At 45.0% G+C, this 25,886-nt stretch overlaps 1 protein-coding gene across 2 annotated transcripts in view; it reads left to right on the plus strand.

Annotated features, from left to right (window-relative positions):
* prkg1b (protein kinase cGMP-dependent 1b) overlaps window positions 1-25,886 on the plus strand; it is a 103,611-nt gene that overhangs the window by 41,356 nt on the left and 36,369 nt on the right. For both annotated transcript variants that reach the window (XM_030340251.1, XM_030340250.1), the window contains exons 3-4: window positions 7,437-7,550; window positions 25,595-25,700. In XM_030340251.1, the coding sequence (XP_030196111.1) occupies window positions 7,437-7,550; window positions 25,595-25,700 (220 nt within the window). The remainder of the gene's footprint in view (window positions 1-7,436; window positions 7,551-25,594; window positions 25,701-25,886) is intronic.

Consider the following 25,886-nt stretch of genomic DNA (forward strand, 5'->3'; position numbering starts at 1 on the left):
TGCGTGTGCCCATGCGTGTTTGTATTTAAAGGTCCCATGGCATGAAAATCCCTCTTTCTGAGGTTTTCTAACATAAATATGAGTTCCCCTAGCATGCCTATGGTCCCCCAGTGGCTAAATCTTGCGTTTGGTGTAAAACGAGCACGAGGTGTTCTGCTCGCCCTTGAAAAAAATGGAGGCTCAAGTGCGCTGATTTGGAATGTGGTCCCATATGTCGTCATAAAGGATCTAAGCTCCTCCCCTTTCTCTGCCTTGCCCGCCCAGAGAATTTGGCCCGACAATGAGGCACGACTGTGCGAGCGCCACGTGTGTGTGCGTGATTACACACGCTGTAACGCAAGTGTTTGCTCTTGGTGTTATGGCGCATAACACGTTGGTTCTTTGACGTCTCTTAGTTGGGGTTATCTCAGCCATGGTTGATAAGGAATTGGGGGAAAGGAACTTTGGCTTTGACCCCCTGAAGTACATGAACTGCGACATGCTGCCTGCCGCCGGTTGCCGCGAGGCACCACTGCCGCGGTGCACCACCGCCCGGCAGCGGGCAGCCGGCAGAAGGCAGCGCGCGGTTCAGTCTATTTCAGATTGATTTGGAAGTGGAAGAACCAGAGACGTCGGAGAATCCGACAAAGTCGTTTGTGATTCATAATATCGTCTGGAGGCGCACACCGCTTTTGGCCGTGATAATATGTATTAAATTATATAGATTTCTATGTATTATATGATATTATTTAGTTATAGAGCTCCAGGACTGTAACGCAAGTGTTGTACACTTCCTTGTTATTGTGATAACCGTTCTGCTGTTGGTGTTATGGCGCATAACACGTCGGACTCTCGTCTCTGGTGTTTCCACAACGAGACTCGTAGTGGGGGTTATCTCAGCCATGGTTGAGAATAAATTGGGGGAAAGGAACTTTGGCTTTGACTCCCTGAAGTACATGAACCATAACATGGAGGAGAAAGGGATTGTTGGTCGCGAATGTCTCCCGCTTGAGCCCCGCTTCCCGCTGCCGAGGGACCACCGCCTCGGCGCTGCAGGAGGCGGTGGTGCCTAAGAGCTGACCACTGCCGAGGCGGTGGTCCCTCGGCAGCGAGGCTCCGGCGGGAGACAACCACGGTCAACAATCGCGGGCAACAATCCCTTTCTCCTGCATGTCGTGGTTCAGTCTACTTCAGATTGATGTGGACGTGGAAGAACCAGAGACGTCGGAGAACCCGACGCGGTCGTATGATATTCAAAATATCGTCTGGAGGCTCACACAGCTTTTGGCCGTGATAATGTATATTATATGATATAGATATCTATGTATAATATCATATTATTTGGATATAGAGCTCCAGGACTCCCGTGTGTTATAGAATATGTACAGAACAAGGCTAAAGGCTGTGTGCGCCTCGCCATCGCGATACATCCACTGTAAACAGAGCGCATGGTACGGTGGCTGCAAGCTGCTCAGGGCCACTCCCCCACGCTCCTCCTTGACCCGCCTCTCTCCTCCTCATTTGCGTTAAAGCTACAGACACCGAAACGGCGCATTTGGGGAAAGCTCAATGTGTGACTGGCTCGTAGTGGCTGTAATTCTGCTCCACGGCTGAATTTCGGGAACATCTTCAAATGCTGTGTTAGGGGCCAACTAATTTCTATGTTAAAGCATCCATAAAGTAGCATGCCATGGGACCTTTAAAGACAGAGCAGTAATACTATTGATGTGGTAAATATAGCCCTGATCCTGTCTGGCTCAGTATAGAAACCTGTGTGGATATGTTCATGTCTCTCCTGTGTTCCTTTCTAATTCTCTCATTCTAATTCAGGTCTCTAGCATTACACAACCCAACTTCCACATCAACTTTCTCACTCTCTGACTCTCTCCTAGACCCTGTGGTAGTCTCTCTCTCTCTCTCTCTCTCTCTCTCTCTCTCTCTCTCTCTCTCTCTCTCTCTCTCTCTCTCTCTCTCTCTCTCTCTCTCTCTCTCTCTCTCTCTCTCTCTCTCTCTCTCTCTCTCTCTCTCTCTCTCTCTCTCTCTCTCTCTCTCTCTCTCTCTCTCTCTGAGTCTCAGCGGTAGTCTCTCCCCAGTCTCATGGTAAACTCTCTCTCTCTCTCCATCGCTCTCTGTCTTTCTCTCTCCTAGTCTCTTTCTCTTTCTCGCTCCTAGTCTCAGCGGTAGTCTCTCTCTCTCTCTTTGTGAGTGCTCCTTCACTTGACAAAGAGACAGCCGAGCAGGGCACTCAAGGGAAGCACTAAATGCCTGCCTCTGGCAAGTGTGTGTGTGTGTGTGTGTGTGTTTGTGTTCATGTTTATTACTGTGTGTAAGTGTGTGCGTGTGTATATATGAATATGTGTGTGTGTCTGTTCGTTTATGTTGATGTGTGTCTGTGTGTGTCTTGTGCGTCTATGTTCATGTGTGTGTAAGTGTGTGCGCTCACTCGTGTGTATTCATCTTACAGTGTGTCTCTGCTCTCTCCTCCCCTCTCCACACGTTTCCTATTTCCTATTTTTCATTCCTTTTCTCCTATTAACTTCAGCGTATATGACACTTTGATTTGACTTGACTGATTGGTGGGTCTTCTGTTCTGACACACGGTTTCATTGGTTAAATACGTCTGTTTCTTTGACAGGGCAGCCAGTCATCCTATGATGTATGGCTGTGTTTCTCTCTCTCTGTCTATTTATCTATCTCTTTATGAATCTATTGGTATGTTCGCTATATCCTTATTACTAAAAGGATATAGAGAGAGAATAGTTGATATCCTTAAACAGATTTATGGACGGGAGGGAGTTGTAAAGGGAAGGAAGGAGAGAGTGAATGTGGGAAAAAAAGGATATAAGGAAGGACGTTCAAATCAATCCTCTCTGAATTAATTGAATCTCTACGTGGACGCGTCCACACTGAACGAATGCACACGCACACACTTGCACTCACGCACAGCCCAACGATGGTCCGAGTTTCACCTGTCACATGACACTGACTGCATGATGGAGATCTTTAAAACGTCTCTCTCAGTCATCTATCAATCCCCTGTCACGCACACAGAGCCTAACCATGGTCATGTTTCTTGTTGTCAAACACATCACAAATAGATGTGACAGCAAGATTGAGATCTGTTAAATGAGTCGTGTGTGTGTGTGTGTGTGTGTGTGTGTGTGTGTGTGTGTGTGTGTGTGTGTGTGTGTGTGTGTGTGTGTGTGTGTGTGTGTGTGTGTGTGTGTGTCAGTGTGTGTGTGTGTGTGTGAGAGGGAGCCATGTATCCATCTTTGATTAAATGTTGTTTCCCGTCCCTACTCTTTCAGTCTTATAGCAATCCATCCCCTCTTTTACTATCCTTCCTTCCTTCCTTCTTAGCTTTCCACCTTTTCCACCTTTCTCCCGACACTGCCGCGGATGGCAGCTTTCAGTTTCTCGTCAGGTCATTTAACAGTTCAATGTTCAACCGGTGTATTGATTTTATTTTATACCAGTAGTAATTTCTCTGTCTTTAAAAATACATGGAATATACGTTGACTTGAATACACCTCTCAAGCAGAATATAGGGGAAGAGCACTTATAGCCTGTATTCCCCGCTCTGAAAGATCACACCTCCAACACAATAATTATACCCTAGATTTCCTTGTGGTACGTCCTTCTTTTAATTCATGCGTGAAGGTTTGTCCTTTTTTACCCTTTCCTTTGGCCTTGTTGACATCTCTCTATTCATGTATTCCCGTTCGACCTCTCCAACCTTTTTCCCTCCTCTTTTCATTCCATTAGGTTTTGAATTCCTCTCGTGTTTTTGAATTCCTCATCCTTAATTATTTTTGGCTTTATTTTTTACCCTTCCTGTCTCTGAATTCGGAAGCATCCTCTCATTCTCTAGCTCCCTCGATTTTTCAGTATTGCTCGACCTTGTGACTGGCGGACATAATTAAAATGAGCATGAAACGATGGGGGCATTTTGGAGCACTGCCTTCAAAAGTGTCTGTCAGACAGTCAGGAAATTAAGCAGGGAATAGTATTATCCCCTTGAGGCCATGAGTACTGGGTCGGGGGTTTGGGTTGGAATGATGCAGGATAGACTTCTGGGCCAGGGGTTTGCTAAAGCCTATAGTTTCTGGGATCAAACCCAAAGCCCCTCACCACCACCACCACCACCACCACCACCACCACCACCACCTGTCTACCATATAGGCATCCTTGAGCAAGACGCCTTAACCTCACCGTTCCATAACGACATATACCTACTTACATTTGTACCAAAATGTTGTAAAGCATCTGCTAAATATCAAAATAGGGGCTGCGTTGTAAAATAGGTATGATTTATGAATAGAAAACTCATGCCTCTGTGGTTTGTGACACACTGTAATATGAATGCACACGAGCGCGCGCACACACTTACACACACATAAACATAGACGCACACACACAAAGACACGCACAGACACACACACACTCACACACATATTCATATATACACACACACACTTACACACAGTAATAAACATGCACACAAACACACACAAGGCCTTTCTCACTATGCGTTCTTGTCCGCACCAGAAGTGACCTAGACACACCCATTTTACCCAGGGTGCATCAGTTGGGAACTTTTGTGAACTTGGCAGGACAGATATCCCAGCATTCCTTTAAGAGCCATGAGCGCATTTGAATCTGACGAGTTGATATTTTGACAGCGCGTCTGCAGTCTCCGATGAGACAGATGCATGACCACATGAATTTCAAACTTCAAATGGGCAAATAATATGGCCGAAAGGACGCTCTGCGCCAGTTGCAAACTAGCAACGACACATGCGTCAGTGTCGAAAGTCAATTACGCCGGATGCGAGATAGGGCCCAAACTGTCAACAGCCTTCTGCGTCCTTGTGAACTTACAGTTTCATTCTATCCAAGAACGATTAGCAGGAAGGTTCTCCCCATGAACACAGGTCTGTTTTTTTTATTGTTTTGAGAAACGCTAATTGGAGACTGCAAAATACCATTCTCAACAGCTTTCTTATTATCCAGGGTGCACTAACATTTTGAGAGAACATCCTTACAATTCATGTCCTAAATCCACCCCGTGCAGAGTAGACTAGACTTGTGATGTATTCACTTCACTGGGTGTGATATTGATTAGATAATAAAGTCATTTCAGAACCCTCCCTCGTGACATCCCACCAGGGAGCGTCTGCCCTGATGAATGATGAGTAAGTCAGCCTAGCAGTTGGTACAGCCCAGTAACTAGGCAGCCATGGAGATAATCCAGGACAGGAACTAAGGCAGTAAGTATTTTAGAGTTGGAAATAATTCGAAAGAATTACAGCTCCAAAAGCTAATACTCCAAAGGGTATATAGTAATCTCCAACCCAGATTGAAATGGCCTGATGATAAGCACTAAATGGCTGAGGAAGACAGCAACATCTTGAAAACATCAAGACAAATTGTAGTTCCAGTGAGAGCATTTATTTTATTTTCTGCATGGCAAATCGTTTAACGTTCATCTCCCTTTTAGCTCTTTCTCTCTCTCACATATCTCATGTATTTCTTCATAACTTTGTTGTGATGACCTCTCTCCCTATCTGTCTCTCACTCTAGCAGTTATCTCTCCATCATACTGTCCCTCAATGTCCATCATCTTTCAAATTGTATGTGTGTGTGTGTCTCTGCGATCAAGCTAGTTAGTGATGTTTTCAATTTCACTTGCTGGGATCTGTTCAAACAATGGCTTTGCCCACCCACAGACATTCACACACAAACACGCACACACGCACACACACAAACACACACTCATGCACACACACACACACACACACACACACTAAAATGGAATTACAAGCAAACATGTGTGCTTGACCTCTCTCATTCTCTCTCTCCCTGTCAGTAAGATAATTATAGTTGATGAGAACAAATCTGCCTTGAGTAACCCATAAATACACACACACTCTCTCACTCAAACACACGCACGCACGCACGCACGCGCGCGTGCGCGCACACACACACACACACACACACACACACACACACAGACACAGGGAACTTAACCAGACATGCCCAGAGTTACTCTGTGTTGTTTTTCTTATTAAATACCTCAAGTATGCACCAAGGAAGGCACCATCTCTCAAGGACTACTCATTACCAGTCCACCGGCATCCATTATAAATCAACAATTTCTTTCTTCATTATACATTTGGTTGAACTGGTACTTTTTAGGGGGGGTAATCACCATTTTAATACTGTTGCTCCTGGCCCCTATTGGTTGTAAAAGTGACGTAACGTCAATTAGAAAACCTTTGTTTGTTGTCAGCTTCACTGCAGGTTCAAGTTCAGGTCGATTTTAATGGGGAACAAGTCAGTGGTGTTTACTTCGAGGAAACAAACTCAATGGGGCTTTATGTCATCATGCAATGCAAACAGACTTTTTTTGCTATTTCTGTAGTCGTGTCATTAACTTGAAGAAACATAACAATTGTGTTTATTGGTTATTATCCATCTTAAAGAACATGTGTTTTTTTGTCGGAACCTGTGGAAAGCTGCTTGCTCAACCTTCGACAACTCGTATCGTATGATATCAATATTTGTGATCATTATTCTTTCAGAGCTGATTTATTGATGCTGGCAGGATATAAACAGAATTCCAACACATTTGTTAAAATATGCTTCTGAAATAAGTTGCCCACCCTAGCTTTTAGAATGATGCACTCTGAAAGATGTTTTATGGAAGGTTTGTCTGTGAACTTTTTCCAACCTTTATCTGTTTGCCCATGGGCACCAGAACGAGCCCAGGATTTAAACCTAACACCCTCCCAAGGCTCTGTGGGGAGTCTATGTTTGTTGGTGCGAGTGTCTGTATCCCTGTTTCTGTGTGTGTGTGTGTGTGTGTGTGTTTTACTTGTGTGTGTGTGTGTGTGTGTGTGTGTGTGTGTGTGTGTGTGTGTGTTTCTGCTCGGTGCCTGTGCATGCGTGCGTTTGTGTGTGTACATACGAGGACATACCAGAAGACAGGATCTGACGGGTAAAAGACGTGTTCTCCATTTCTCCTTCCACATTCACACACAGTGGCTCTGGGTTGTGGTGGTGGTGTGCAGCGTTGGGCAGCTGCCAGAGTCTATTCCACATGAAACGTGTGCAGCGCGGATCACACATGGCAAGAGCTGCCTTCAAGTGTCACTCTGTGCGACTGGTGGAAAGGCTGAATAGCAGGAGGTGATACGTCGGTGGAGTGAATAAGTGATGGAGTGAGTGAGTGGTGGCAGAGCATCTGTGGAGACCTGTCGTAACCCTACACCTGTGAATAATCTTTCATTGTTCAGCGGGCATTCATACTTCGATGACGTACATAAACATAAATACATATATATTGTTGTTTGAGATTGTGTCGTTTCTCGGGGATTCCCAAGTCTGTTGACACTAATTGTCTTCTCTCTCTCTCTCTCTCTCTCTCTCCCTCTCTCCCTCTCTCCCTCTCCCAGATGGCAGAGTAGAGGTGACCAAGGAGACCATGAAGCTGTGCACCATGGGTCCAGGGAAGGTGTTCGGAGAGCTGGCCATCCTCTACAACTGCACCCGGACAGCCACCGTCCAGAGTGAGTGTCCCTAGGTGTCCTGTACGTCTGAGAGACTGCAGAACGGCCAGTGGTGAAGGAATGACTCCAGTGGGAGTCGTTCCAATACTGTTATCTACACAATGTATTCCTTTAGTGCATTTTGGAAGGGAGAGAGAGGAAGAGGGAAGGAAGGGGGGAGTGAATGTAGAGGAAAGGAAGTTCAATGCAATTCTCTATGAATTAATTGAATCTCTACATGGTTAGACGCCATATTTGGAGGTTTAATAATCATAAAGTTAATGGGTGGATTTGATCTGTGTAAGACAGGATATCGTTATCTTCGAGGCCCAAATGCCTACAGTCAATCATGTACTGTGACCTCGTCAATGACCTTGTTGCACCGTCTGCGCTTATTAATGCTAACAAACGGTTGCATAAGGTTGATGTTTTCCTAACGTTTTCCCTACAGAATGGCAATGGTGCCATTCTGTGAGGTCATGGGGTCAATATGTTTTTCATTGGTGTGTCTGTGAACTGGTCTGTCTGCCGCTCTGTTTGTTGGTCCGTCTGCTGAGATGCAATTAACTCAAACTAACTCGACCTAAACTCACTGCAACGGACGGTGAAATATATTTGGTCAGCCAATGATAGACAACTACATACCTAGGGACTTAGCATGTGTGGGTGTGTATATAATATGTATGAATAGATAAATGCTAATGCTAATGTAAGTAAGTTAGTATCTATTTGTTTGAATGAATAGCCTTTCGTCTACATCGACATCCTGGTGGTCGAAATCAAAAGTTAACAATGTGAGGAGTTGGTTCGCAGCCGGTCCACTGTTGCCAGGCAACACATTTAATTCTAGTCATTGAGCGGGGTTTTGGCTCGAACAATTTGGCAACATTATACTCAACCAAATTCAACTCCACCTGACTCGACTGAAGGGGCATTTTTGTGTGCAAGTTTGAAATTAGTAGAATGTGTTGTACAACACTCAAAAATGTTTGACTTTGTTAGTGCTAGGTTGTATGTCCTTTATTGTAGTGTGTGTGTGTGTGTGTGTGTGTGTGTGTGTGTGTGTGTGTGTGTGTGTGTGTGTGTGTGTGTGTGTGTGTGTGTGTGTGTGTGTGTGTGTGTGTGTGTGTGTGGGGTTTGTTTGTTTTGTCCCACGAGATGTGAATGGGTTTCTGATCATGTTGAATCACCTGCCTCGTCCAAATCAAAAGGTCTCTATTTATACAACAATTCAAATGCAGGGTTCTTGGCACTTAAAGAAAACACACACACACACACACACACACACACACACACACACACACACACACACACACACACACACACACACACACACACACACACACACACACACACACACACACACACACACATACACATTGATACCACATGATGCACACCTACACAATGGACGATTGCCTGGTTCACATCACAACGCGAATGAAAATGCAAAACTAGTTCTATAAATAGGCTGCATATCTTTCTGCCTTTGTTTTCTTTCTGTCTTTCTTCCTCTCTCTCTCTCTCTTTCACTCTTTCAATCTTTCTTTCTTTCATTAGGTTGTTTCCAATCATTTCATTCAACAGACCGGTTTCTATTGAAAGTCGGAATTCAATCAAGTCTTGCGCGCATTCATTTATCGGCTTTACACACATGAGTGAACGACAGCCCTTCACACCATCACCCACCTGTGCAAACACCAGGGGGTCCAATATCCTCTCACCTTTGACGCCAAAACGTTTCCCTCGCTGTTGACCTTTAGAAACACAGCCAGCAAATAAACTCACAGCATGACTTAAGAATGGCTAACTCATGTGGTTGTAGTTTCCAGATTAATGCTTCTATGATGCTATGCTATGGTTACTGTAACTCTAGCTGTTTACTAGCTATCATTGTTATGCAAATACTAATTCTGCCATTTATAGTTTATTACGGCTGATGGCTCTGCAATTTACTCCTTAACTGAAGCTCTGCTATAACCCTAGTACTGATCTTTATTCATCTTTATCCATCAGTGTTTGTAATAAATGTTCCTATTATCTTCCTAAACGTTTGCACTTTCATGCTCTCTTTTGCAAAACAGCCAAAAATGCACATAAACACACACGCGCGCACACACACACACACACACACACACACACACACACACACACACACACACACACACACACAAGCTACTTTATGGCGCTCCCGGTCCCCCTTGCATCGGTGTGTTGCTTCAGTACCTGAGATATCCACATCACGGGGAGCCGTGATGTGGAGCTTGTTTTCATAAGCCGTCAGTCTTCCAGGCATGTACTGTATGTCCTTGTTGAGACATAGAGGACAGTGTGTCGAACCCTGTCCCCTAAAAAACTTGTTGTTTAGGAAAACCACTATGGAAAAAGATTGATTATTTAAACAGAAAAATGTAAAATGTTTTCGCCTGTTTTCTGCTCCGAGAAATAAATTGCTGATATTGATATTCTTAGGCTACTGCAGCCCTGGAGTGAACTTGCTCTCAGGTGATTAGTGTCACTACAGGATAATAAATTAATGTGTTGTTTTCATCGAACAGACGTGAAAGCTTTTTTCCCCTCCTGGGTCTAATTCAGGGAATCAAACAGCCTTGTTGAAATACCAAACAGCTTATGGTTGGGGAGTTAAGCAGAGTAGATTACATAAGCCTCTCCATTTATTTTAAAGACGGAACGTATAGATGCTGAGCACTCATGTTTTATATTTTTATGTGGTTTTGTGCCGAGAGGGAACGATATGGAGCATAGGTATGCATATGCTTGCTTTGTTATTGTACTAGTGAGTTTAGCCACTAAACCCCGACTTAACATTTGAACTTACACTAACTTTATATGGGACCAAAGCGTATGTTCTTATTTTCAACATGACCTCAGGTGAGGGTTTTAAAATCCTCTATCTTTGGCATGTATACATTATGCATAATTAGCATGGTTATATCAAAGTGCAGCCTTCGATTGTCTACTGTATTCAGCAGACACTTCCACAATAGCAATACCAAAGCACCTTACAGTGAATCTTCGTAAGTTCCTTTGGCGTTAAGTTATGTATGTTGCTCATGGATGCCAAGAGGCAGACTTTGGGATTCAAACTCAGAACCCAACACACTAAACCCCTATACTGGACCATTTAATGGCACGATACTTGTCCAGGTTTGTTTTTCATATGCAACACCTGCTCCCACTTCCCTTCCCCTATCCAATGTTTCCATTGGCTGGGGTTAGGGGGTATGGGGATGACAACATATAGTCTTGAAGGTTAACGGTGCCATAATTAAGATCGACCAGCTTCTCAGACCCACTCTATTAAAACCGCAAGCTCCAAAGGTCTTTCTCACAGAGTGCTGTCCAAGTTAATAGGAGGAGCTATCAAAGATAACCCACTCTCTCTCTCTGACTCTCTCCAGGTCTCCCTCTATCTTACTGTGTGTATCTGAGTCTCTTTCCCTCCTCAATTACTCTCGGGCTGCTCCCATTGTCCGTCGTTTTAATTCGATCTTCTGCTCGTCTGGTGTCTCCATCGCTTTCTTTGTCGTCCCGGCATCGTGTTGTTCAGAATCCACCGCTTAAATAATATGTCATGATCTTCCTGTCTCAGCGTGCCCCTCTCTCCTCCTCTTTCTCTCTCTCACCCCCTGTGTGTGTTACTTGTTACTGCTTTCCCCGTGATGGTGTTTCATCACATCTCTGAAATGTCATTTCCTGTCTGTTTCAATGGGAGTCAGGATTTTCTCGGTTGCCCAAATCTTAGTTGTGGAGAGCCTTCTAATCCTCAAAGCCAGACCAATCTGCCATTGCCAGACTATAGAAAGAAGCAGCAGAAGTGACTGCAGCGAAGTGAACACAGATAAAACACTGACTTGTAGACGAAAGAAGATAATGACATTGAACATACTTTATTCAGCATGTTGTGTTTGACTCAGCCACCAAAACACCCAACAGATGGTCAGACTTTTACGATAAGTCCTTAAAGTCAGTTGAGTCCTCAAAACGTTTAAGAATCCAGAATACTGAATCCTAGTTCTTCTCTAAAAATATAAATATATTCTCATAATATATGAACACATTTGTAATCATAAAAAAGTTGAAATGAGTTGAAAGCAACTGACTTCAGAGAGGCTTTTTCATACTAAGACCAATCAAGTTTCCATTTAAGCCCTCAGCCCTCCTCTAGCTACTGGTGCTACTAATTGTTCCTGAGGGTTTGATTCCCTGCTGTGGAGCCAGCGTTTACTCTTTGTGTTACTCTAGGGGTTACCTCCTGGTAGAGCTTAGATCGGGCCGAAAAATCAAACCCGAGCCTATCCGAGCCCGTGCTCATTCGAGCCCGGCCCGGCCCTGCCCGGTACATTAACTGTCATGATGAGCCCGCAACCGATTTAAACCCGACCATTTCTTAAAGGGGTAGTTCGGAATTTTGGACATAGGGCCTGATTCCCAAGTGAGCATTGGTATTCTATATCACTGGAGACAGTTTAACACATTCCATACAGTCCTTCTAGTTGCAGTTTGCTCGTGCTAGGCTAGCGCAAGTCAACGGGCAATGCTAGCCTGCTATTAAAAACAGTCATACCCACTCCACAGTACACCCGAGGTAAATCAATTATAACGACAGACTATAAATCTTAATGTCTGTTTATAGAATAATGTTAGAAATAAAACCAACCTTGCATTGCATTGCATTTTGAGGGAATTGCGGGGTCTCAGCAGCAGTGTTTATATTCCTGTACGTAGGCTACGGCAGCGGCGGACTGATACCTAGGTTACCTGCCGCTGTCATTGCTACAAACGCAGAGTACAGTGAACGAAGGAATTCTATAAGCGTATTCAATTAACAAGATATGCCCACGTTTGGAGGAGTTAGCGATGCATCTGCTTTTGAAGACGATTATGAGGAATTTGTTGTATCCAACGAACCGTACATGTACGAGCCGGTGTTACGCTTGCCAGTGGAGGAAAACTGCGCATGACACGTTGCCTTTTGCAATTTCGTAGTCTGACTTCTGCAACTTTGTATACATTAAGAATATTATCTACCTATATAGAATATTTCGTCTGATTAATAGACAATTTTGCCCGTACCAATTAAACTAATAGTGATTTAAAAAAAAAAAAAAAAAAATTACAAAAAGCTTGATCACGCCCGGTCCGATCCGACCCGAGGATAGTGGCGGGAAATATTGGACCGACCCGGCCCGCGGGTCGGGTCGGTTCGGTTCGGGCTCGGGTGCGGGCAGAAAAACTAAACTCTACCTCCTGGTACCAGACCACCTGTTCACCAATTCATCAGTTCATCCATCCATCCATCCATCCATTCATTCGTCCAATTCATCCAGCACCCATCCTTCATCTACCGATTCACCCATTCATTCAACCAATTCATCCATCCAACCATCCATCGGCCATGTACCCATCTGTTATACTATCCAGCTTCCAGTATAACAATCCTGTTCACCAATTCATCAGCTCATCCATTCATTGTCCACATGTTCAGTATCGTCTATCCATCCATCCATCCATCCATCCATCCATCCATCCATCCATCCATCCATCCATCCATCCATCCATCCATCCATCCATCCAGTATCCCTAGGTTTGTTTCTCATCAAGTAACCTAGAATACCGAATGGATGGATAGATGAATGGATTGAATGATGTTTCTAATCTTATGCAAGCGTGACACATCTGTACGCACGCACACACATGCATGCACGTAAACACACACTCACACACACACCCACGCAAACATGGGCATTCACTTTCACACGCATGCACGCACACACGAACACACACACACAAACACACACAAATGGAAATGCACAGTGGAACAAAAACGTTGTTGTATTATGTAGAAGGCAGGAAGACAGAGTGAGAAAAAAGAGAGAGTGAGTGAGTTTTACACTTTTTCTAAATAACCTCTGCTGCCATTTTTCTGTCCATTTTTTTAATTACTTTGCGGTAATTGACGCAATCAACATGACAAGGTTGTCACGGCAGCAGGAAATAACCACACGGCCGGGGACATGGTGAGACGCACTGCGGCGTGCATACGGTAATTACCAGGGGCGGCGTTACCAAGGCAGCAGACATCAAAATTCTTGCCACTAAAAAAATGAAGGCACTAGGTGCAATGGACCCTGAAGCACGGAAACAGCAAATTATTTAAAGAAAGATAATCAGTCAAACTGTTGTATATGAAGGTTAAGTCATACTGGTCACCCTAACTTTTATGCTGATGTCATACAGTCTACCTTCACGCAGATAAAGCCTTGTATGGTCACGCTTCCTTTGCTGAACAAGGTACTGTTCACTGTACTGTGTAAGTTATCTGCTTCGGCTGTGTTTATTTGTCATTATAAAATACATCTTGAGTTGACTTGAGAGAGTGGTGGTTATTCACCGAATAATAGCTCAGTAGATATTTTCTTTTTAATAGTATTATAGTTATTTTCTTGCCATGTTAGTGTGCCTTGCAAGTTGGGTTGCTAGGCATGTAAGGGAGCTTAGCATGTTAGGGTGCATTGTCATAATACAAGTTAGAGCAGATATAAATGCCTAGTGAGCTAATCCTGGCTAATATAAAGAAAGACTATAAATAAAATACATCATCCTTGTGGCTCTATGCGAGGGAGTTTAACCTGGGAATCCTGGTTGCGTAACGACTCATATCTGTGAACAGCAAAAGGCTTTTAAGGAGCTTGAGTCCATTACATTGAACCTTCTCTCTCTTTTTCTATCGCCCGGCTCCGCACACACATCCCTGCATATGCTGGCTTGCATGTGCTTGCACACAAGAACACATTGAAACACACACTCAGGCTTGCATACACACACACAATTATACACACGCACGCACGCACGCACGCACGCACGCACGCACGCACGCACGCACGCACGCACACACACACACACACACACACTCTATTTCTTGTGGGTATAACTTGTACCTGTCACTTCTTTAAAACTCCCTACTCACCCCTACTGAAACACATTCTCTCTCTCTCTCTCTCTCTCTCTCTCTCTCTCTCTCTCTCTCTCTCTCTCTCTCTCTCTCTCTCTCTCTCTCTCTCTCTTCCCCCCCCCCCCCCCCTCTCTCTCTCTCTCTCTCTCTCTCTCTCTCTCTCTCTCTCTCTCTCTTCCCCCCCCCCCCCCCCTCTCTCTCTCTCGTATTAACTCTCCTCTTGTTCCTTCAATTTGCATGAAACTTTTTTTTTTGCTCAACACAATTGTGTCATCTTGTTCAAGTGTTCTCCCTCCTCTACTCTCCCTGAGCTACTTAACACCATGGCTCTCTGCCTCCGTTCTATTCATTAGTTAAATGTTATAAAATCACGGTGCTTGCATATGTAATTGCGTATCATTATGCCTGATCATCCCCCTGGTGTCTCCTTTAATCTGTATCCGCCATACAATATAGACCATATGTCCAACACCTCCACTGCACCCCCTGCAATAGCTTAATAACCTTGAGCTAGGACTTAATGAGATCAGTCTAATTACACCGGCAAGTACCGGAGATGGCTGCGTGTTTATGTACACATGTGTGTCTTTGTGTGTGTTATATTTAAAATGATAAAGAAAGGTCCAAGTGCATGCATTAATATATCTAATCGGACAGGTGGAGTGGCAGAAAATACAGGTAGACAGAGCTTAGGAGTGTGTGTGTGTGTGTGTGTGTGTGTGTGTGTGTGTGTGTAGGTGTCGTGTCGGTGTGTATGTCTCTTTACGCACGCGTGTGTGAGAGCCTCGGTCTGCATTGACCCAAACAACGGCCTTTCTCCATCCACGAGAATTTATAACCGCGTCCCGTGACGGCTGTTTCTATTGACACTGGTCAATGATCGTTATCAAGAGGCCATCCGTCGTGTTCCTGCAGAGCCTGAGGCATCGCTGCACCGCCGGGTCACATGACCCCGGGCGTCATGGCGCCGCAGCGCGCCTGGCAAGGGGCTGCGCCGGTCGGCCTCTGGGGCACACAGGGCTGCATCACGTATTGTGGGTGTGTGCGTTAGCAACCTAGCAATTGTAAGTGTTTGGCAGTTGTTTCTATGAACATCCTTACTGTAAGAACAGCAATATATTGTTGTTTCTTTGTCTTCTGACAAATGTACTTATTGTAAATCGGAAAGCGTAAGGCTAATGCCCTAAATGTAAATGTGTGTGGGGGGGGGGGGGGGAGACAGCAATACCAGCTGGCTTCCTACAATATAGAGTTTTCATTGGTTTGGTCAGAATTTGTGCAAAAGCATGAGTGAGAGCACACGCATATACATACAGACACACACATGCACATAGACCCACCAAATACAGAATTGTATGTATGCAAACACACACACACAAGCACACATATTGGCAGGTCTTGTAAAAGGATAGACAGAGGTGAAGATTTGAGGAGCATGCAGCTATGCCTGTTTTTTGAGTTCCTATTGAAATTCACACACAGCGTGATTAATCACGGCAAGGGAAATTAGACATCACAGTAACCTGGGGGAGAAAGGGAAATGAGCTTTGAGCTTTCAGTTTCAGAGACAGAATATGTCAGGGTTGTTGGGGAGCTAAAATGGAAAAGTAAGAAGTCAAAGTCCGGTGGTCTGACCCAGGCTGATCAGGGTACATTAAGAGGATTCGTGGTTGATTCTCATTTTAACCAATAGTATGAAAAAATATATTGGTTGGTTGTAGCAGCTCATTGATCCGGTCCACGGTAGATAGCTGACGAAATATATGAAAATTGCCATGTCACAAAAAATTGCAGGAAAACAACAAAAAATCAATCTTTTCAGATTAAACTTAAACGATGGAGACTGGGATGTTTACTCTAAGGTGGTGTGCGGCTTGTTTGAAATGTCTCAAACAACACCTGGAATCAATTAGAGAATTTCTGAAGCCTTTGCTGGCAAGCAATCCTATTCCATTTTATTTATAGACTTGCTATGCCAGGACTTGTATTCCCATGGCCCCTGCTGGTAATGCAATTGGAGAATCAGTGAGTTCCCATTGACTTTAGGTTTATGTTCAAAGCGGCAATTGGTGGCAGGCAGTGTCTGCGGCGGCGGCGGCCTGGTGAAATGTTTTGAAACGTCGCAGCACTTTGAATATTAAGGGGACACTGCGGGCGCCCTTATCTCCGTGTTCCCTCCCGTGTGCTCCCTGGAAGAGCGCGTGAGTGTGCAGTTTTTTTAAGTGTTATTTTCATTTTGTACTTGACTTCCACACAGTTGCAGTTCTCCCTCGGGTCACCTTGACTAATCAGATCCCGGCAAACAATGGATTTCATATTCAGTCAGTGTTCAATTGGAAACTTAAAAATTAGGTATTTGAACCCGATCTAAACGTTCCTTTCCCCGTCTTGTTTTGTGTCTTGGAGTCTATCTCTCTGTTCTCTTTCTGTCTCTCTCTCTCTCTCCCTCTCTCTTAACCCTTGATCTCCCTTCCGGCTCCCTTTCCCTCTCTCTCACACATCTTTGATTCTGCAAAGTTTCTCTGGTCTGATAAACCGAAACAATGTATCGCCATGGCGATGGTAACAGAGGACATGGAGTCTTCACATGATTAAAGGTTACATTTTGAGTCCAACACACACTCAGACAAAATCACACAAACACACACACAAGCAACAAAAAAACACACACATACGCAAACACACACACACACACACACACAAGCTCACAGTGAACCAACAACAGCACTCAGACACATGGAGTGAAACATTTTCCCACTCCTGTTGCTCCCTGTGTGTGTGTGTGTGTGTGTGTGTGTGTGTGTGTGTGTGTGTGTGTGTGTGTGTGTGTGTGTGTGTGTGTGTGTGTGTGTGTGTGTGTGTTTTTGTTGCTTGTGTGCGCATGTGTGTTTGCGTGCGTACGTGCCTGTGAATCTATTATTCCATTTGTATTTATCGTGTGGGTGCATGCATGCGTGTTGCTCTCCTACACTACACAGAAATTAAAGGTTGGGTTGCAACTTGACATTCTCCCAGCAGTGAGAGCAAGGTGGAGGCTCCAGCCACAGATCCCCGCGTCACTTCCTACTTGTAACAGTTGACCCCAATACAATGCTGAAACACTGCCCTTCGGTCTGCGCTTTCCTTTTCCTATTCGCAAAAAAATAATATAATTCCCCCGGGAGACGAACCGTCAGAGAGTTCTACCCAGAGCTGTTGGGATCCTCAAAATGAGCTCCACACACATCCACCCCCACCCCCACCCCCACCCCCACCCCCACCCCCTCTCTGCACCACACCACCCATCTCCTCCTGCTCCTGGCCTGGTGCCAGGGAGCACCAGCTGTGTCTGTCTGTCTGTCTGTCTGTCTGTCTGTCTGTCTGTCTGTCTGTCTGTCTGCCTGCCTGCCTGCCTGCCTGCCTGTCTGTCTGTCTGTCTGTCTGTCTGTCTGTCTGTCTGTCTGTCTGTCTGTCTGTCTGTCTGTCTGTCTCTCTGTCTGCCTGCCTGCCTGCCTGCCTGCCTGCCTGCCTGCCTGCCTGCCTGCCTGCCTGTCTGTCTGTCTGTCTGTCTCTCTGTCTGTCTGTCTGTCTCTGTCTGCCTGACTGCCTCCCAGCCTGTCTTCTCTGTTTCCCTGCGCCTCTTCTCTGCTTGTCTGTCTATCTGTTTGTCTTGTCTGTCTGTCTTTTCTCTCCTGTCTGTCTTTCTGTCCCTCTCGTCTTCCTTGTCTGTCTTTCTGTCTGTCTTGTATCTTTGCCTATCTCGACTGCCTACCTTTCCTGTCTGTCTGTCTGTCCGTCTGTCTGTCTCACTGCCTGCCTATCCGTCTCTATACCTGTCCTGTCTGTCTGTCTGTCTGTCTGTCTGTCTGTCTGTCTGTCTGTCTGTCTGTCTGTCTGTCTGTCTGTCTGTCTGTCTGTGGGGGCTTCAGCTTGTGGTGGGTCCTGATGCTGAATACTAATCCTGGGCGGAGGCCCCTCCCTCTCTCATTCCTTCGTAGCCCCCTGACGTCTGCCACCCACTATATCAACGGCTCAGGCCACCACTTTGGTTTAAAGAAGATACTCATTAGCCCAGGCGGCACGTTCGTGCTCGGCTTACTGACTCCGTTCTGGGAATGCCACGGGGAGGGGTTGGGAGTGCAATAGGAGCCATCATGGGTCGATGTAATAGTAGTATAACAAGCACCTGGATACGGAAAGATTAAACCGGTCACAGTCGGCGAGATATCAGTGTTATAGCGTAGGATTTAACAGCTTTAATTCATCGTCTATTGAACAACGCAGGACAGACGATGTGGTGGCGCTAGGGAGCTTTGCATCAAGCATTTGTCCTATGAAAGAGTGCATCGATTTTTTATTCAACCAACGGCAGCTTCCTGCTAAGATGTGAACGGTTGTGTGTTCATGGATGTAGAATCACACTGACTGACCGCGGTGTTCTCCCTACTCTACCAGGTTCTGTTTGGTTATAAGAAGCCTCCGCAGGCCCTGACTGCTGTCGTTAAGGACAGAGCCATACGCCAGTTTCAGATGACCATGTACGGTGTTGTAGTAAATCAATGAGTAGTATTCATTGAAGTCATGAGCACCAAGCCACACTCCTGTGGTGGCCGGAAGCAACGCAGAGCTTGATTCTTGGAAACAAGGCCAGTCTTAAAGGTGACATATTGTACCACCGGCTGTGAGTTTGATTAGCTATTACAAGATGTTGCAGCCTTCTGACGTCACGGGTGGGCGTGTCCACCTCGATGTATGAAGGATAGATGAGCAACGTATGCTACAGTGGAAGGCTGGTCTATCCATAACAAATTTAGATGGACCCACCCACTTGTGATGATAGAAGAGGCCGATTTTCAAAACGGCTTGTAACGGATAATCACACTCACACCTGGTGGTATACTGTGTCACCTTCGACTTAAACCAAAACAAATCGGACCAGACCCTTCCATTCCACACGATGCCATACTACAGTATACCACACCAAACTATTCATAGTACTATTCATGAAGCAATGGAACAGAGCACAACAGAGTACAACAGTACAGAACATAGACAGTGTCAGGAGATGCCATGGTTTCCTTGCTACGGCAATAGAATTGCTTGGCAACAATATCAGGCACTGTCGCTCGGCAACAACTGTATCTCTCACTCAGAGGAAATAAAACTTTGGGTGAGCAACCCCAATGAGTATTGTGCTAACGGGGAAGAGGAAATGTTCCATGCTATACATAGTATACACACACACCAAATAAACACACAAAGGGATACTGAACCCAAAAAAAACATGTCTTATATGATCTTCATCACAGTCATTTAGTCAATTTTGTCACTGATGGTAAAATAAGGCTGTGATTGAGAGAAAAAACACATAAAATCCTATGATTTCGCCAGTCTCCTCCAACCAGTTTGTTAATGGGCTGCTCTGTAATGGCTCTGATCACCTGTGGCGCTCTTTTGCGATGCACTACGGCTTCACGACAAAAGGGACGGTGAGGTGTGTGTGGATGTGTGGAGCTCTGCCTGGGCAGCTGTTGATGGAGAGGTAGAGGATTAGGCTTCTCGGAGACTTATAGTTAACGCCACGGTGTGTTGCACATTACCTTCACAACATGGCTCAATATAACGCTCATACACAATGAAGGTAGCTTAACATCACTATTAGGTTTTTCACAGTTCCATAGCCGAAACAAGGGGTTCACTTCCACTTTTAGCCGTGTGTTCCCAATACAGGTGGAATATAATGAGGCTCATCTGGTGGAGTGTGACCCGATCACTGCCGGTGGGTTTGTGTCCCCCCCAGGCTCAGGATGGGGAACCGTGAGTAAATCGTGTTGTCAAAGGGGGGGTTCAACCGACACATGAATGAGGCAGACGGGGAGCGTGGAGTTCGACAGACATAGAGATTGAGAGAGAACAAATGAGGCTTAAACAGTCTGAGCTGAAATGATTGCCCTTCATGATGTCACAAAAACACACACACGCACACGCACACAAACACATGTACACGCATGCCCACACACAGAAATTCTCGCCTTTGATCCCAATTTACACGAACCAAACACGTTCATTTAAATTTCTTTGATTCACTCACATCACATTAAACTGATTCAGCTGACGCTTTTTTCCCACCCTACTTACAATAAGTGCATTCAACCTGAAGGATAAAAGCCCCGAAAACGTGCAAGAATCATGCAAACACATCGAATTCATCAAACGGCTGCAAGCGCTTCACTTTGGAGACAAGAGGTCGAGTACGTTTCTACACAGCCTGGCAGCGGTCTGAACGGTGGAAGACGTGTCGGGGCTCTGCCGTCCTGATGCCAGTGTGGCGCTCCCTCCTCCAGTGCGGAGCCAGGACTGCAAACAATCAGGATTTGATACGGAGGCTGGTGGGGCAGCGTCATAGAGCAGGAGTAGCAAGCCGCTTGGCAGTCATAGAGTGTGGTGGATGGGCCAGTGCGTGCCATGGTTTGACCGTGTCCTGGATGTAGGAAGGGCCTGAAGCGTGCATCGGTGGCCAGCGCAGGGTGCCCAGGTGCTGTTGCATTCTGGGTGATCCGCAGAGGTACGAAGGCACATTGGCACAACCAGCCAGGAGTGAGTGAACCTAGACGTGAGCTGACAATAGCCTGGAACAAAACCTGCCTTGCCTTCTCGGAGAGGGAAGGACGTTTCCTCCTGGTGTTGTGGAGCATAAAACTGTTTTGAAATCTATTTTGGAAAGGGTTTTGGGAAATAAATTGGTAAAAGTGAAAAACGAAAAAAAGGTTAAAATGAATTCTGGAGAACAATAACTCTCTTCACTGACCAAGGTTGTCGTGGGAGATAAAATACCAACAACAAGGAGGAAAAGAGAGAAAAGTTATCTTTGTATAAACCAGCTGACCAGTCACATTTCCCCGTAAAGATAAGTATTCACAAAATGATAGAAACAGTAGAGACGAGTTTAGTAGTAAGAAATAGAGAGAGCAGGACCCTTCTTCCCCATGGCAGAAGGGAGAATGATATCTACCTTCAGCTCTCAATAGGAATCTCTCTCTCTCTCTCTCTCTCTCTCTCTCTCTCTCTCTCTCTCTCTCTCTCTCTCTCTCTCTCTCTCTCTCTCTCTCTCTCTCTCTCTCTCTCTCTCTCTCTTTTTAACTCTCACTTTCACTCTCTTGCCACTTCATGTTGCGGTGTTTGTGCTCACACATGCACACACTCTGACCAAGGGGGTCGACCGATGTCCAGGCTCAGGCATTTCATCTCTGCCTCACCGGCCTCAGTAGCGTTCCGTCAACTCCTTAAGTATGTTGGCAAACAATCACAGGCGAAACGCTATCATAGACTATCATTCACCTTGTACAATGATTGATTTCTGATGTACAAAGCAGCGTCCCCCCCCGTGGAGCGCACATGAGATTACGTTGACTTGATGCTGATGGGCGTCGCCCGCATCTAAGCATCCTCGTAGACGTACCAGTACAGAGGCAATGTGGTTTTATCTGCTGTTTAAGGCTGCCGGCCTTGACAGCAGGGTGTCAGCCGTGTGCTTGATTACGTTTGAAGTCCAAAGAGTCGCGCTTCACACAGCCTTGCTTTTTACAGGAGGCAAGTGTACTAGCGCGAGCTCATGCATGCCCATATGGGTACACACACACACACACACACACACACACACACACACACACACACACACACACACACACACACACACACACACACACACACGGGAGGGAAGTTGCATAAACAGAGGCTTGATGGCTGTAGGGGAGGGCAGCAGACACGCGCACATGCCACATATGAGGGAGGTCACATATACATAGCTTTCGGGGATTGGAGCGCACACACAAACACACACACACGCACACACACACACACACACACACACACACACACACACACACACACACACACACACACACACACACACACACACACACACACACACACACATAGGATGGAGTATATATACCCAAAAGCGAGATGGCTTTTAGGAAGGTGAAAACACACGCACACATTGTCTTCTGGCGACCATTTGACAGGCTTTTCTGTGAGACAAAAAAAGACAATACGCCAGAGTTTTTGATGGCCAGCCTCAAGTGACAAAAGAAAGACGAAGACACATTAAAAGCAGCCCTTTTGTTTGATAAGCAGATTCACGCTACATTTATTTCATCCATAATCCTATCACGGTTAATTTACCACTCTTTTGCCTGTGGGATTTGGAGTAGTATCATCTGCCATATGCTTAAATTATGAAAAGAACGATTTCTTACAAAGAGCTCACCATTTTACAGAGATTCCCCAAATGCTCATTATCTAATTGTATAATCATTGGGCATCCCGCTCTGGGTTCAGCTGCTGGCCTGAGAGTACTTTATTAAAGTGATGGAGTCTTTCACTTCACCGATAGCTCTCTGTAGAGAAGCGGGGGAAATGTCAGTGCCTAGCAAATGTCGAAATGTACTGAAGTTCCTTGATGGGAAAAAATAATTAGAGCAACAAATTGCAACCAGGGCTGTTATTATCGTAGGACCCCCGTGTGGAGAGGTACCGTGGGCGAATTGAGCTGGTGTTTACTTGGGAAAACACCGAGGTATTAATCGTTTGTGATTGCTACAAAGCAAGATCATACACAATAATGTAAGACTTTTTGTGGGTGGTAGTAGTGTGGATGTATGTGTGCGTGTGTGTGTGTGTGTGTGTGTGTGTGTGTGTGTGTGTGTGTGTGTGTGTGTGTGTGTGTGTGTGTGTGTGTGTGTGTGTGTGTGTGTGTGTGTGTGTGTAAACATTATTACATTCCTATCCTAATTGTTTTGGGGTTTTTTTTGGGGACAACAAAATTATAATTCTGTTAAACATTCAAACTGATCTGGATTCTTTACAAGAGACATACAATGTAAGAGCACACCAATTAAATCTAGGAATTGATGTTTCCATACTACTGGTGACATTGCACATAGCACTATTCAGCTAGTTATGGTATCACATGTACGTGTCTTATAGTTTATAGATAAAGATATAAAAATATACATATATTTAATTAGAAACGGTATGAAAGCACGGTTGTGCGGTTGTTTTACAAAAACACTGCCTAGACTGTCCGCTGCCCTGAACCAAACCGCTTCGCGGGCCTCATTGTTGTCGTGGAGTTCAGTGGACATTAGAGCCTGAGGAACATGTCCTTCACGTGATGGTTAGTGTGTGCTGTTTTTTACAGTGGTTTTTTATTTTGAAGGACCCTTCATCAAGCCTCTTTTCTGGGAACATGCTCTAGATAATCAGTGGTTCATTGATTTTTCATCAGTTATCACTGCTAGATTTAGTTGTGATATAACCAGCATATAGCTGTGTGTGTGTGTGTGTGTTGTGTGCGTGTGTGCGTGTGTGTGTGTGTGTGTGTGTGTGTGTGTGTGCGTGTGTGCGTGTGTGTGTGTGTGTGTGCGTGTGTGTGTGTGTGTGTGTGTATGTGTGTGCCTGTGTGCATCTCTAATTCGATTGGCTGATAGTATTCTGGAGGTGATCCTTACAAGCCTTCCTTTACACATTAGGGCTACAGACACATCTATGATCAGAGCATTCTCACTGTCATTACTGACACAGCTTGGGGTGATTCTTATCCAGAGGTAGAGACCTGGATGTTATTCAAAAGGCCTGAGAGCACTGAGCCTGTACTATTCACACATACACACATGCACGGCATTGCACGCCCAGTCGCAGACACACACCCACACATACACACATGCGTACATGCATGCACACCCATGCTCAGATACATGCTCCTTAAACCTGTAGATAATAAAACAAACAAACACACACACACACATACACACGTCGCCACATCATTGAGCTTTTGTACATGCTCTTCAGATAAGGCTGAGATGATATTTAGAAACTGTAGCCTAACTTCTATAATTTGGCTCCATATTTAAATAGAGGTGGATGAACATGAAAGGTGGTCCTGACTTCATGAACAGTGTTTCTGATCATCCCGCATAGCTGGTGATTCTGATCACACAGATGCAAATATGGTCTCTGTGTTTCTCTCTCTCTCTCTCTCTCTCTCTCTCTGTGTCTCTGTCTCTCTGTCTCTCTGTCTCTCTCTCTGTGTCTTGCTCGCTCAACCTCTCTCTCAACCTCTCTCTCTCATCCTTAATAAGCCAGCAGCAGCTGTGTCCACCTGTTGGGTCTATTTGGCAGAGTCAACCTTGCGGGCCTTCCTGTTGGAAAGAGAGAGAGAGACTATGCTTAAAATAGAAAATAATCAGAGAGTATGCTGAAGTATGCTTCATGTAAATGCACCGGGGAAATCGTATCCCGTTGAATTGGATGATGTTGCAGCCATCGGAAATGGGTGAAAGTCTCTCAGACATCTGTAACTCAGTGTGCAAAGTGAGAATCTTAAAGAAGACATTAAAATGTCACCCTGCCAATGTTTTTCTTAAAGAATCGGACTTCCTTCATGGTGCACCAATGCCTTACAACAGATTCATGTTTTTGCAGCTTTACGGATATGTAGCTTTTGGCTTAAGGCTAGCATGGCCCGACCCAAAAGCTACACGCGTAATGGAGGCCACTGATGAGTTAGCCTTCCGCTTTATCTCGCTGTCGGCAAAACCTACCACACCATGATTGTATTAGAGAATGATGGGAAGCATAATTATACACCTTCAATTAGGAAAGGCATATTTGAAAATGATAACATAGGTGACGCAGGTTGCTTTGCCCGCCGGCAATTACGTTTCCTAAGCGCGCTAACAAGTCCTTCAGCTAACGCAGGGTGTTTCATCTCATTTTGAATAATTGAACGTGTTGCTGTTGAATGTGTGTGCAAATATGTTTGTCTGATTACTCACTGCATCATTCCGTACGTACACATTCCATCACTCAATCAAAGTCCCATCAAAGTGAGTCTATGACGTTGGTTTTAATGTAGAGGGAAATAGGGTGGTGGAATAAGCCTATGCATGACTCATTTTCATTTCCCACTGTTTAACTTCATTCCATGTGTGTAATTCTATTCTTCAGTTTGATTATTTTTTATAATCAATGCAAACAATGTAGTGGCCAATGAATAAAGAGTGTCTTTCAACATGTGATAATGATCAATGGATGTGTTATTTCTTAGCACTAACCCATGTGAAGCTGTGGGCCATCGACAGACAGTGTTTCCAGACCATAATGATGAGGACTGGATTAATTAAGCATGCTGAATACATGGACTTCCTCAAGAGGTGAGTCCGCTCCTCAATGTTGCGTTCTTTGTATACATCTGTCTGTCTGTCTGTTCGTCTTTCTTTCTATCTTCCTGCCTGTCTGTCTGTCTATCTGGTTATCTTCCTTTCTGTCTGTCTGGCTGTCTGTCTGGCTGGCTATTTGGCTATCTGGCGATCTTCCTGCCCGCCTGTCTGTCTGTTTGT

The sequence above is a fragment of the Gadus morhua genome, chromosome 18, assembly GCF_902167405.1.
Source record: "Gadus morhua chromosome 18, gadMor3.0, whole genome shotgun sequence".
Taxonomy (NCBI): Eukaryota; Metazoa; Chordata; class Actinopteri; order Gadiformes; family Gadidae; genus Gadus; species Gadus morhua.